This window comes from Globicephala melas, chromosome 11 (genome assembly GCF_963455315.2).
Source record: "Globicephala melas chromosome 11, mGloMel1.2, whole genome shotgun sequence".
In the NCBI taxonomy this organism is placed as follows: Eukaryota; Metazoa; Chordata; class Mammalia; order Artiodactyla; family Delphinidae; genus Globicephala; species Globicephala melas.
Genome location: NC_083324.2, coordinates 41,097,304 through 41,112,030, shown reverse-complemented (window position 1 = coordinate 41,112,030; position 14,727 = coordinate 41,097,304). Strand labels below are relative to the sequence as shown.

The following is a 14,727-nucleotide window of genomic DNA, read 5'->3' as shown; positions in this document are numbered from 1 at the left end:
CAGGTGCTTCTTGCTCTTCCCTTGTGTCTGAATGGGTCTCTACTGGGCTCTTTGTCTACTCACTTTAAAGGTGTGGATGAGTCACTAAGGGCTGTCGGGAGCTCCACCAAGTGGTCCCCGCTGACGACTAACAAGGTGAGCTTCTTTAAGTTAAGCAAGGCAAAGGGAAGATAGGTCAGCTTGTTCTTATACAGGAGAAAGGTCTGCAGTTCTCGTAGCCTAAGAAGATGTAAAAGGGATTAGAACACAAGAACTTAGCCTCATAGCAAGAAAACCAAAGTAAATTATAAATAAATTCTAGTAGGAAATCCCTAGTTAGTTTATTTTTTAAGTGACTCATAAGAATAAACTAACTTTACAATTTAAATGAATAAAGTCATGCCGGGTGACATGATTTGAGTTTCTTTTTTAAGTTTTTACTGACTTAATTGACAGTTAAAGGCAGAGATATAGCAGCAGGATAAGCAAATTACACAATATAAAGTAGGCCAAGATGGAACTTAAAAAATCAGTATATTCAAGTGTCTACTGCATTCCCAAGGGTTAACAGGTCATGGGAAAGAAATCATATTAGAGTTGGAGTGAGAATAAACAAATTCTGGCAACATATTTCCTTTTGTATGTCTTGAAAACACAGTTACTCTTCTCTCATCATATTTTGACTTTAAAACAGGAGTAAACCTGCAGAGTGAAAAGGAAATGAGAAAAACATGCTCCAAATATGTTTTACTCTGTTTTCCATTTTGTTCTAACTCAGTGTCCCTCTCTCTAGTTTTTTCTTTCATTCATTTTCAAAATTTTGACTGATTCCACAAAATATTTCACAAAGTTCCCCTTATGTTTCAAACTAAAACAATTCCCACTTAGCCTCATAAACCAGGGAAGTATCCATACACATCATATGTACCAGGAGTAGAGAAAGGTCATATGAGACAGCATTTGGGACCAAGCCATTTTCGGTTCCTATGTCCCAATAGCTTACTTATGCTACTTTATAACGAAGACTGTGGATTCCAGGAGGCCAGACAGTTTGTTTCATTTACCACTTTGAACCCAGCCCACTCTCTGGGCCTGCCTAGTAATATTGGTAGAATGAATGAATGAAGGAATCGTATATGATTTAGTATAATAGCTACTTTTTAAACAAGAAATAGCTGTAAGGATATAATCTGAAGACATTACTAAGTATATCAATCAAACCAGTAAATGAAACTAATAAAAATTATCCTGATATCCCAAATAGAATAATATGTTTTGATTCTGTACATAATAAATTTACTTTTCTACTTCTGGGGAGGAAAGGAAAGTTAATGTTCCATTCTATTGAGAACTAAAGTAAATTAAAGATGTGTTCAAACTATATATATACATATATATATATATATACACATACACACACACACACACACACACACACACATATAGACCAACACAGGTCTGAACTGTGCAGGTCCACACATTACAGTACTGCATGGGTCCATGGTTGGTTGAATTCACAGATGCAGAGGAGCCCCAGGTACGGAGGCTGACTACAAATTACATGCAGGTTAACCACCTCGTTGTTTAAGAGTCAACTGTACATGTATATGTATGGTGCAGACTGGGAACTATCTTATTCTATAAAGAATCAAACTGATTTCCTGGAAACAAGAAACTCTGGAAAATTAGTTGATCTCACAGAACATTCACGTGTTATGCATGTTTAAAATGTTAGTGACTAATTCATATACCTCACCTTCAGAATGCAAGTAGCTACCTGTCTATGTCTTGTGGCAGGTCACTCAGGTTATTGTTGCTGATATCCAACCACTGCAAATTAGACATCCGCAGGACACAGATCGGGACACTGGAAAACTTGTTTGCTGAGATATCTACGAATGAAACTTGCTTCAAATTACTTAACTAGGAAGGAATAACAAAATATTCTAATTACTTTTTAAGAGTGAGAATTAAGTTCAACTAATAATTTTGAGATTGATGTCTCTTCCCAAAGGCATTTCTATGAACATATGCAAACCAGATCAATATAGTATGTACGTTGAGCATCTACTAGGTGTCATTCACTGTGCTACACGCTGGGGGTGCTAGGATGAAAAGCACACAGTGGCTGCCCTTGAGGAGTTTATACTTTCATAAACAAGCAATGCAATTTTATGTAGTTAGAACTAGTGTGAAGTTTCCAATTTGCAATGTTCAGTAACACAAAGAAAGAAGTGGTTAATCTGCCCAGCATCACAGTGAGGTGAGGGTCAGAGGTCAGGAAAGATTTCACAGAGAATGGAGTATTTGAATTGGGTCCTGAGGTTCCCTGACAGATGGAAAGGTAGGGGAGGAAACTCCAGGTGGGGAACAGCATGTGCAAAGTCAGAGAAGACAGAAAGTGCAAGCCTCAAAGAGTAGGATGACCTGGGGAAGACTGTCTTAATGGGCTTTGGCAAATCTTCAGAAGACTCACATGTGAACCGGTAAAGTGATGTGGCAAATGATCAGAAATCTCCCCTGTTACTCTGAACGGCGTGCCCAACAGGACTTACTCATGGAGTGGACATGGGGCATGGGAGCAAGAGAGGTCAAGGGTGAGTTGGCTTGCTTCCAGCCTGCACATCTGAGAGAGGACTGGGTCCCTCTCTCAGATGGGGAGGACTGGGGAACGAGCCGCTTGTGTGGGGAATCCTGAGCCCTGGCTGTGCACCCTCACCAGGACCACTGCCCAGCATTTCCTGGGTGACATGGGTGCTAAGAGCGGAAGTGGCCTCTTCCTCCCACCCGGAAGTTTTCAGGAAAGGAAAAGAATACGCCTTCTAGGACTAGATAGAATCTGTGGCCACGGCCTTGTCAGAGCCTCACCAGTGATACTATTTTTAGCCTATTCATTACCAGCAGAATTTGTGAGATCCATCTCTCTCTTCAAGCACAAGAACCTGTTTAGTTTTATCTGGCAATAAAAACTGTTCACTTTCATATGTTCTGTTTTATCAGAAAAGTAATTTAAAATCATTTCCCCAATGAATACAGACAAAAAGAAACTAATGGGTATTTTTAAGTTAATGGAGTTCTCAAATCCTATCTGTAGAGCTGCTTTAGTTATCTATAAGTTTTGTTATGAGTATATACATTTTTAAATTTTATCCCCTTTATTTATTTCCAACTGTTTTCAATTTATTCCTCCATTATGGATAAATAAATCAGGATCTGCATTACAGACAACAGGCATCATATATTAAATAGGCATTAAATAAAAATATATTGCATGAAAATAGGATTTTTTGCCTAGTTTTCCTTTGATAGCTTTTTTGAACTTAAATTCAGGTTGTGGCCGACTGTAAGAACATTTTTAAAGACTTGATAATAGCTGGTTTAGGGTGATTAAAATGTCAGGAAAAGTCATATAAATAAAAATGAATTTCATCTTTTAAAATTCTTCCCCATGTTACAGACCATTCCATGTCATAAACCAAATAAAAGTGCAAACATTTTCTTTCTTACTTCAAAGGGGAGCTCAGTTAATTCTAGATTTCCAGAACAATCCAGTTTCTCTAGATTTTCACAGTCTCCCAGTTCTGGAGGAATGCTCTTCAGACGGTTGAAACGCACATTGAGTTCCTTCAGGTTCTTCAAACGACCTGTCATCAGAAAAAAACAACATGCATGGTGTCGGTCCATTAAGGTCTTTTAAGGACAAAAAGCAAAACGAAGATGTAAAACATTTGTATAAATGATGGTGGGAAAGGCATTAAACATAATTCTGTGTTTGTTTTTTAAGTACTCTGATTGAATGTCTGCTCATCTTTTATCCTGAGCATTTTGGTCCTTGCAGAGCATTTTTTCCTTTTTCTTTATCTGTTTAACCCTTTGTGAAACTACAGGCTAGGTGAGTGTGGGGGATTTGTCCCCTATGTAGACTGGGTCAGGGGCCAGCACCCACAGAGCGCAAACCCCTTTGAAATCACATGATGAATGAAGTAACAGGCAATGGCTTTGAAATGGTCCAGTTCCTAGGAAGCACAGTGACAAGCTATGGCCTATCGGTGGACTCTAATGGGAAGTGAGCTAGGTACTGAAATACACACAAACCTCTATGTACGTGCTAAATGACTCAAACAAGGAGTCATTGTTTATAGGCTGCATGTAATTCATTTATCTTTGGCTTCAGATTTGCATTTACTAATTATGGTGTATTGTGCTTCCTAGAGAATATGCTTTAAAAAAGCCTAAGTCCATTTCACAGGCAGGAAGCGAACACACTAAGAATATCAGGCAATAACTGGATTGATGGAGAAACACTGAATCCCAATTCTGTCTTGATTGAATAAATACATGACCAATTCCAAACCAGAAACTAGCACAAGAGTAAATATATTTAATATTCCAAAAATCATGTCACGCATGTTCTAAGGCATTGAATACCTTAACATTCTTAACCTAATTTTAAAAATTAGAAAACCAAAATTATTGTTTCCTTTTGCGGAGCAGGCACTCAAAATACAAATTTCCTGACATTTTATAAATGAGAAAGGGAAACATACGAAGACAGTGTATTGGAGGCAGGGCCACTTCTGAGTCCACTTTGGTGGTCTCACTGTTAGAAGACAATGGTGATGCTGTGGAAATCAGTGGCCTCTCTAACTTACCCACCTGGTATATATACACTGCAACCTTACAGTCAGCTATTGGTGTCAAAATAGCAGGATGGATATGGGGGCTGATAAAAAAATAAGGAAAAGACTGCTTTTCTGGGGAGGACTGGAGAGCATGTGATCAGACTAATGATCGCCACAGCCCCAGCTTCTGTAAGACAGTATATTGCACAATCCTTCTTTAAATAAGGAAAGTAGAAGATTGGCATAGATGGTGTGAATGTTCTAAGCTGTCTAGTTTCCAGACACAGGAGAGTAAACTTATCTATTAAAGAGTTACCTGATCTGGTTGATGGAGGCATTTGCATTAGGGACACATTTATACCAACTGTATGTGCATTTATCATGAGGGGATGCAAAGAGAAGATGAGGTAACTGGAGAGAAAGCTGTGTATGAGCTCCTTCTAGCTAGCTCAAAGAAAAAGTAACTTTCCTAGCTCAGAGGAAAAGCAATAGCTTTAGAAAGTCTGTCTCAAATATAACATTTTAATAATGTATAGACAATAAGAAATTATATATGTTTGTATTCAAATTGTTGTTCTCCATGCCACTTATTTCCACAATGTCTGATCTCATTATAGAAACACTACTTTTTCTTTCTCAACATTCTGGTAAGAACTTGGCATTATTCATCTGAGATGGGCTCAATTGTCTCCATCAGACGTGGTGAACAGCATTATCTTCAAGCACCATGAGCTTGAGGTTCTTGAGAAAACAGTCTTTCGGTGTGACAAGGGTCCCACGACACAAAAACTAAAATAAAACGTTTAAGGCACTGCTATGGTCTGAAAATTTGTATGTTGAAATCCTAATGCCCAAAGGTGATGTTGTTAGTAGGCGGGGTCTCTGGGAGGTAATCAGGTTTGGATAAAGTCATGAGGATAGAGTCCCCACGATGGGATTCATGCTCTTGTAAAAAGATCCCACAGAGCTCCCCGGCCCCTTCCACCATGTGAGGATTCACCGAGAAGTCTGCAACCCAGAAAAAGGCCCTCAGCCCGCCATGCTGGCACCCTGAGCTCATACTCCAGAACTGCGAGCAATAAGTTTATTTTGTTTATGAACCACCCAGTCTGTGGTATTTTTTTTAAAGCAGACTGAACAGACTAAGACAGGTGTCATAGCTCCAGCACGTTATATTTCTAAATAGCTAATGAGTCCATCCCTTCCTAGAATGTTCCAGGATCTTTTCCAACTGAAATGAAATCTCCCTACTTATAGCCCATTCTCCCAAGGCCCTCAGACCTAATTTCCAGAGAGGGGACTATAACCCAACTGAGGCACCATTTGTTGTCCAGAGGCTTCTTGTTCCTAGAGCCCAAGGAATACCTTAAGGAATGTACATACTTTAAATTATTTGAGTAAACATTCTTAAATGATTTCAATAATTAGCTATCTTAAACCCATTTAATGATACTTTCTCAGGAGTTCCACAAAGGAGTTAAGAGGACCACCCACTGCCATGCTTAATTCCTTGATGTCAAATGTCAGAAATAATTGTCCTGATAATGAGAAAAAGAACACCCCATTTGGTGACCACTTTCCCCGCACCCCCTCTGCTCAGCCAATGCTCAGTAGTTCTCTAAGGCAGCACTATAAGAGATCCAACTCCACCTCCTTTACAAAATACAGCCATTCAACAGAAAAGAGCTCAAAACTCTTCATTCCCATGGTCCTCTTTCTTGACTATCTCATCCTGTAGCTGAGTTTTTTTAAAGTATTTGCCCAAGTTACTCAAAGTCAGACTAGAATCATACCTTCAGAGTCTCAGACCTAGTATCCAATTACTTAGTTTAAATTTAAAATATTTGAAGAACAAGTTAAATAAATCATGCCATAATCATCACTTAGCCATTAGGGAGAATGACGAAAGTTTGGATATTCTAATATTGAAAAATAACATTTATGTAAAGACAACAATAGAGTGGTGGTGGGATGAATTGGGAGATTGGGATTGACATATATACACTCATATGTATAAAACAGATAACTAATCAGAACCTGCTGTATAAATAAATTAATTAAGTAAAATTTTTTAAAAACTTAAGAAAAAGACAATGATGATGATGATGATGGAGGTGGCTAGCAAGTGTTGGGGGTTTATCTGTTCTAAATGCTTTCTTTGTATTAACTATTTAATCCTTACAATAACCTTGTGAAGTAGGTACGATTATTATCCCCATTTTACAGATAGGGAGACTGAAAACCAGTGAGTGACCTGCCTAAGGTGACCTGCCAGTAAGTGAAAGACCCAGGCAGCCTGACCCTAGAGTCCACCCCCACCTTCATGGTATGATAAGGGGAAACAAGGCTTAGGCTGGAGAACATGCTGTAAGCCCTTGTATGTAAATATGTTTAGCGTGCATATATTTTAACATATGTGTATATAAATATTTTAAACATGCATATATATTTTAATACATATTTATAAATAGATATGGCTACAATGTAGATATCTAGAAGAACATGGGTTGTGTGTACAATTTTTTTTTTTTTTGCAGTACGCGGGCCTCTCACTGTTGTGGCCTCTCCCGTTGCGGAGCACAGGCTCCGGACGCACAGGCTCAGCGGCCATGGCTCACGGGCCCAGCCGCTCCGCGGCATGTGGGATCTTCCCGGACCGGGGCACGAACCCGTGTCCCCTGCATTGGCAGGCGGACTCTCAACCACTGCGCCACCAGGGAAGCCCTGTGTGTACAATTTTGATACCCAGGAAACTGTTAACAATCCTTACTGAGAGAGTTGACTTTACATTTTATTCCTTTCTAGAATGTTTAAATATTTTGCCCTGCTCATGACTGAGGGTTATGGGGATGATATGTCTCCAAGAACACTTGAGTGTCTTAGAAGAATCATAACAACTATATGCCCAGCACAACTATGTGCCTCACACACAAGACAAAGAGAAACAGTGATGATGATCGCGTGGACTTCACTTACAGTGAAGCAAGTGAACAACAAAATGATTGAAAATAATAGAACCTTGATCAAATTAGTACAATAAACTAAACTAATCAGTGGACTAATATGTGGGAACAATATACTGTTATCTTATGTTTACAATAAATATATTATTGCATGTTTATTTCTAAAACTAATATGTGGGAACAATATACTGTGTCTCATGTTTACAATAAATATATTATTGCATGTTTGCATTTCTAAAACTAAAAGGAAGAAAAAACAAAAAGTTTCTAAACACAGCACCGCTCACTCATGAGACTTGTTTCTGAGAAACTGGCAGATGTCAGTACTGCTGAGTTACACAGGTGAGACCCTGGCATCAACATCCAGAGGGGACGCCACGAACCAGCAGCTCTGGGAACACCCAAAACAGCCCGGCCCAGCGACTTCCTGCGGCAGCAGGAGGAGGAAGAATTCTCAGTATTGCCTGCTTCCCAGACAAGGGGCCGGAAGGCTCCAGCTAAGCAACATACCAATTTCAGCTGGAAGACAGGAGATTTGGTTTTTTGGCAGATCCAGAATCCTCATGGCTTGAAACAGCTCGATATACTTAGGAATGATCTGAATCAGGGTATTGCTTATGTGCCATTCTTTCAGGTGCGTCTGCTCCTTCAAGGAATCTGGGAGCTCCTGGAATAGAATGGATCCCATCGATCAGAACTAGCTCCTCCGTATGTCGGAGTTCAGAGGCAGAGCACACAGAGCCAAGGAAAACGTGCATTTATTTCAGAAACAAGAGGGGAGAGAGCATGGGTGAGAGCTTACCTGCCAGCTCTATAGCCATTCCAAAAAAGAAAGCAAGATGCTGCCGATGTCATTAATTTCACACTAGCAGATTAGCCAAATTTCAAAAGGGCCATGAATTCATGATTCTATTAAAGTCAAATGCCGAGTGAACACTGACAACCAGGCTCCCACCCAAAGCTACACATGTATTATTTATTTACAACATATGGATTTAACATTTTCTAAAAATAAAATCTGGCCACGTCTTAGATTTTAAAATGTGTGCTGCATTTCCCTTCCTCTGTACTAATCACTTTTTTTTCTTTCAGCAGACATCTTTTTTTTTTTTTGAAGTGTAGTTAATCTACAATGTTGTGTTAGTTTCAGGTGTATGGCAAAGTGATTCAGTTATACATATATACATAAAAGAATATATATATTCCTTTTCATATTCCTTTCCATTATAGTTTATTATAAGATATTTAATATAGTTCCCTGTGCTATACAGTAGGACCTTGTTGTTTATCTATTTTATATATAGTAGTTTGTATCCAGCAGACATCTTTTGAGCCATGTTATGTCCAGGCAGACTCATGTTTGGCACTAGAGATACAAGAAGGAATCAGGCAGCTCTGAAACTAATCGCTTTTTAAAATATTTGATAAACACCTAATACTTGCTGTGCCAAATTTCTAAATGTTTTTATGAGTCTTTAACAGGGAAAGAGCCCAGAAGGACAGTGTGGAGACCTGGATGCCGAGCCATGTTCTAGGGGCACCCCCTCCCTGGGCCCTCACTTCTGAAGTGACAGAGAGGAACTCAGCTGTATCCAGGGCCTCCCCTGGCTCTAGTGTTCTGGGATAAAATTGTAAAGGTGTTGAGAAGTGCTTAAGGCTTTAGAGGGGGCTATTTGTCCAGTTGAAGAAATTCAGTTCACAGGATTACGAGCCCCCACTGCAATGAGGTATGCTGAGCACTGAGGGACATGCATGTCCCCTGACCTCATGGAGCTGAGCACAGCACATCAGCTGCAAAGTGGGGCAGGAATGTGCAGGGGAGAGGTCGGGTGGGGTGGAGGTAGCAATCAGAAGGTCCACAGTGACCCTTGCTTGCTATCTGGTGCTTATAATGGGCTTTATGATCATTGCTATTGGGTATGTGGATTAAGCTTTTAACTTGCAAAAGTACTTTCACCTTAAATATGCTTTCACGTAACAGTACCATAAGATAGGCAGAGTGGGCATGATGAAGGCCCACTTAAAAGAGGGACACTGAAACCCAAAGACATTTAAATGGGTCACTTAGAGTAAGAACAGGCTACATAGTTTCAGGAACTAGTACAAAATGAAAATGCAGGCCCCTTCTAAAAATTAAGAACTTCAAGATGGTGACAGCAGAGCATTACATCAAGCACAGGGCCCCTCCCAGCATAGGGCCCTGTGTGACTGCCGCCAGCACCCGGGCCTGGCAAACCCATCTCGGCACCTCCTCATCCTGATCTGAATGCAGCCCACACCAGATCAGAGGGCTGCCTCCTGCCGCTGAGACAAGATGACGAGCTGGGGCATCAGGGAGCTGACCCTAGGTCATAAAAACACTCTCTTTTTTTTTTTTTTTTTTGCGGTACGTGGGCCTCTCACTGTCGTGGCGTCTCCCGTTGCGGAGCACAGGCTCCGGACGCGCATGCTCAGCGGCCATGGCTCACGGGCCCAGCCACTCCACGGCATGAAAACACTCTCTCTTTTGAAGCTTCAATTATGAAGTGTCTCATAAATAACTTCTCTCATATTGCTCTTCCAATAATGGCACACTTGGAAAGGTTATTATGCCTTCCAAAATTATATCCATAACTATTTTTAATAACGTGGGAAAATCTTAAGATAGCGTGTTAAATAAAAATAAAAGGAACGGGGTAAAGATGGCAGATTGAACACAACACAGACACTTTTGCTCCTCTCTAAAATTCCATGAAAGATGACAGTAAAGGAATTCTTTTTTGAAGATTTAAACCTTACAAAGGGTAAAGAGAAAGAGAAGGGAGGCAGCAGCAGGAAAATGCTGGTAGCTGCAAAACTGGAAGATGGTAACCCACCTCCCTTGATCTGCTCAACCTTAGACCAGCAGCAGCAGGAACAATGAGACACAACCTGAACTTCTCGCCAGAGGCTCCCGAGGCTCAGGAAGTGGAAGAGCCGGGCATGTCTGGAGGTGAGAGTAGAAGGCAGGGCTAAAAGGAGGAGGTCAAGTTCAAAGTCTGCCCCCCATCCATGTCACAGAACTACTGCCCCTGTAGAAGACTGAGGCTTATCCACTGGAGGGATTAAACAGAGGGTCTAGATTGGGGACCATCAGGCACATCTAGGGAGGGAGGCAGCAACCACAGGATGAGTGATGGAAGCTGAGACTTCCCCACCCAGCCCTCCTCTCTGTCCAGAGCACTGGCTGCCAGGCCTGTCCCTGCCTGCAGGATGTGAGGGGATCCTCTCTGTGGGCACTCACCAGCCGCAGACAAATCATAAATATGCACTCCTGGGGCGGGGGGTGGGGGGAACGTGCTGGAGACATGGGGCTCCATAGCAACGCCCTCCGAAAAACGAAGCCTTCACCTGACACACACTTGGAGCTTCCAGTTTCTCAGTGCTCCCGACACCCTGTGTCTCCAGACCTCCCAGAGAGTCCCAACATGCCAGACCAACACAAATACCCCAAAAAGAAAAAGGAGACTCTGAAAGATGGAAACTTCCTCCAAAAAAAGCTATCAATCCCAAGATAAGTAAGAACAGCCCCCATGAAATGAAAACAGGACAAAATTTTTAAAGGAAAATTTACGACTCATGCATAAAAGTAGAAATATAAAGTCACATTACAGGACTCATTCATTCACAAAACAAAGAGACAGCTCTTGGAAATTAAAAACTTGACAGTAGAAGTGAAATTTTCTATTGAAAAGTTGTTCAGTAAAAGTAGAGAAATCTCCCTGAAAGAGCAGGGCCCAGGGCCTGGGGTCTTCCAGCTCACAAAGAATGCCTGACCCCCCGACACCCCCATCCTAATCGGGTACCCAAGTCATAGGTCACAGCCCCACAGCCGCTCCAAGGAACCCCAGGGGAGCTCTCCCCACCCAGTTCCCAAGACCCCAGAAGCTCCACCGCCCTGTCCACCTCTTGCTGACCTCCTGCACAGGCCAGACCTGCTGCCTGGTGAGATGTTAGAGGCCAGAACTCCCTCGCTGCCGCGAGCACTCTAAGATGGCGAACATCCTTTAATGGAGCTTTTCACTCCTTAAGCAGAGGCAAGACTGAAACACAAATCTCTCTGGGGAAGGAAAACAGCAACTGAAATTCATAGTAATGAATGCCTGAGGCCCCAGAGTCTTGCCTTCGGTGGGTACCCATGAGGATAAAGTACCAGCTCAGGGAACCGAATGCAGGGGACAAGAAGGCTGTAAGTAATGAAGACAACATCCACATAGTTCACCCTGGGGTCTCCCTAGCCTGCTGACTCATAACCCTCTTCCTATCCCCCGACCACACTAGGCACTCACTAAATGCCCTTTAAAGTGGTTTTCCAAAGGTGCTGTGAGCCGAGAGGACTCAACAGGTTCCCCAAGCGGGCTGGGATCGTGTTTGACCACGGCACACGAGAATGATTTACCAGTGGTATTTAATTAGAAATCCAGACAGGCCCTCCTTCTTGCCCCAGAAAAGGCAGTATCCGTGTACCCACTGATCTCAATGATGCAGATGCAGGAGAAAGACCACCAAAGAGGTGTCAGTCATAGTCTCTCCCAGTCTTATAGGGCTGTGTCGCTAACAAGACAGTGTCACAGAATATCTGCTCGTTTAATCCTCACAACAGCCCTCTGAGGGGGTGAAGGCAAGCATTAGCACCACTGAACAGGGAAGGAGATAAAATGTATACAAATGGAGCAAACAGCCTCAGGTCACACGGCCAATAAAGGGTCACCCAAAATATACGGTCTCCCAGTCCAGAGTCCTTTCAGCCACAAAATGGTGGGATAAAAAGAGATGGAGAGCAGGTCCCAGCAACTCTGTCCCACTGAACGGAAGACAGCCCGAGCTCATTTGTGCCGCCACCCAGCGCACACACACCATGGGCTGCTTCAGACAAGAAACATCAGAGCACAAGCAGCCCCGAGATGCCTCTCCAAGCCAGCAGCAACCTGGGGGAGTGCGAGCAGGAAGCACCGTACACACCCGAGGCAAGAAAGAGGGCACATCCTTGTCCTGGCCTCAGAAACTCGGAGGAAAACTGGCTGAAGGGTCTGCGAAATTCCTTTGCGGCTCTACACTCTGTGACAAGTCAGCAAAGTCACCGCCCACAGAGGGGTGTTAGGCAAGTGCTCAGAGCATTAAAAAAAAATAAGAAGGCAAGAAGTTCTTTTTAATGGGCGGGGAGGGGTGGCGAGGAGGCGGCAGAATCGAACTTTTTTTTTTTTTTTTTGGCCGCACCCCGTGGCTTGGCGGAATCTTAGCTCCCCTACCAGGGATTGAACCCGCGTTCTCGGCAATGGAAGCGCGGAGTCCCAACCCCTGGACCGCCAGGGAATTCCCAGAATCAAGCATTGCCATCCTGAGGAGCCGCTGGGGTCCCAGTCCCTCGCAGCGTCGTAAGGATCCAAGGGGATCCCGCTGCTCTTTTCAAGACTGCACAGTCCTTCACCGCGGAAAAGACGCCGGCAGTGGCTCCTCCGCATCCAGGGGAAAGCTCTCTAAAGACAACAGCAACAGCGTGCACTGGGCCAAGGTCAACGGCCTGAGCTCAGCCTAGCAGCAGACGTCGGCCGCAGCGCTGCAAAGAGCCTCGGCGTGCTGTAGGGACCGAAACGCATGGACTCACCTTCCAGTGCTGCCCCGTAAGTTCAAACACAAACTCACTGCTCCGTTTCTCTCTCTCCTTGGAAATTGCACTCTGCCTTGCGAGGGAGTTCCTTTCAATCTTGTCCAGAAGCCTCACGCTGGTGTCTATGAAGCCATTCTTGCAGTACGCAGCCTGGGGGATGCCCTTCCTTCTGCACTCGGCCACGAAGTTCCACTCCTCCTTTATCCTAAAACGGGCAGCAGAGGTCTCGGTTATCTCCTGGGGAATCGCCATCACCTGCCTGGAGAAGTCAGGAGGGCCACCTGGGCGCAAGCGCAAGCGCAAGCGCAGTCCTTCTCATCACCTGCAGTTTCCCAGCAGGAGACAAGCCCTCCCCTCCACTTCCGCCCCCTCTCCGCCCCTTCTTTCTTGTTTCCTCTGCTGTGGTGGATATGGGGTGTGGGGGAAGCTTAAACCCTCAGAGTTGTGAAGTATTAGCAAATCTGACTTTAAAAGTAGAGGAGGTGAGTTAACATGGCTAAAATTTCTACCAAAATTACCTATGCCTTTGATTAATTACAATATCCCTTGATATTATGAGGTGACACCCAAATTTTTCAAAAATGCAAGGCCAGGGCTTCCCTGGTGGCGCAGTGGTTGAGAGTCCGCCTGCCGATGCAGGGGACATGGGTTCGTGCCCCGGTCCGGGAAGATCCCACATGCCGCGGAGCGGCTGGGCCCGTGAGCCATGGCCGCTGAGCCTGCGTGTCCGGAGCCTGTGCTCCGCAGCGGGAGAGGCCACAACGGTGAGAGGCCCACGTACCGCAAAAAAAAAAAAAAAAAAAAGCAAGGCCACAGGAATCTGATGACCTTTCAGGAGCATATGGATAGAAATATACAGGCAGCCCCAGTTTATAAAATTCGACTTTAGAAGGTCATCCATCAGCCACCTTGGGAAACTTCACTCCTGCAGATGAACCTGTTATTCATAAACTCCAGTTCCAATCTGACACTGGAGCTGGCCCAGGACTCCTCAGCCTCCCCATCACCCCCAGCACCTTCTTGTTGCTACTTCTCTGACATATTATTCTATAGTTGTCTTGACAACCCCCCAGGTTGGTCATAAGCTCCATCATGATGGACTACGTCTTGCTGCCCTCCAGATGCTCACGCCGTCATTAGAACAGTGTTTTGCACCTGGGGGCCTTTCTCCATGTAGAGATTTGATATCTGCTTGGAGCCTTTAACAGGTTGACATTCTATGTGGTACAAAAACAAGGTTTGTTGTGGTTTTCCTTCAAATCTATCACACAGAGACATTGTCTCAAAATAAGGTAGCCTGCCTTGGATAGGAACTTGGTGCATTCCACACTCAGGAAGGCATCTGGGCCCTACACAGCCCAACTCAGGGACTTGGTGACAGGCAGTATCCCAGGCTTCTAAAAGAGGGCTCTTTTAGAAACAGGCTGCTGATGCAGCCCTGGTCTCTACAGGGCCTGAAGCAATACAAATGCTGAATAAAACAAAACAAAACAAAAAACCCTGTAGTAGAGGGTCAGTCCTAGTATGGAAACTCTCA

General features: G+C 43.6%; 1 protein-coding gene across 2 annotated transcripts in view; it reads right to left on the bottom strand.

Moving 5' to 3' along the window:
• Positions 1–14,727, bottom strand: part of LRRC2 (leucine rich repeat containing 2) — a 41,714-nt gene that overhangs the window by 6,739 nt on the left and 20,248 nt on the right. For both annotated transcript variants that reach the window (XM_030845287.3, XM_060308273.1), the window contains exons 3-7: positions 13,188–13,395; positions 8,075–8,231; positions 3,487–3,623; positions 1,757–1,902; positions 64–219 (exon numbers count right to left, since the gene is read on the bottom strand). In XM_030845287.3, the coding sequence (XP_030701147.1) occupies positions 64–219; positions 1,757–1,902; positions 3,487–3,623; positions 8,075–8,231; positions 13,188–13,395 (804 nt within the window). The remainder of the gene's footprint in view (positions 1–63; positions 220–1,756; positions 1,903–3,486; positions 3,624–8,074; positions 8,232–13,187; positions 13,396–14,727) is intronic.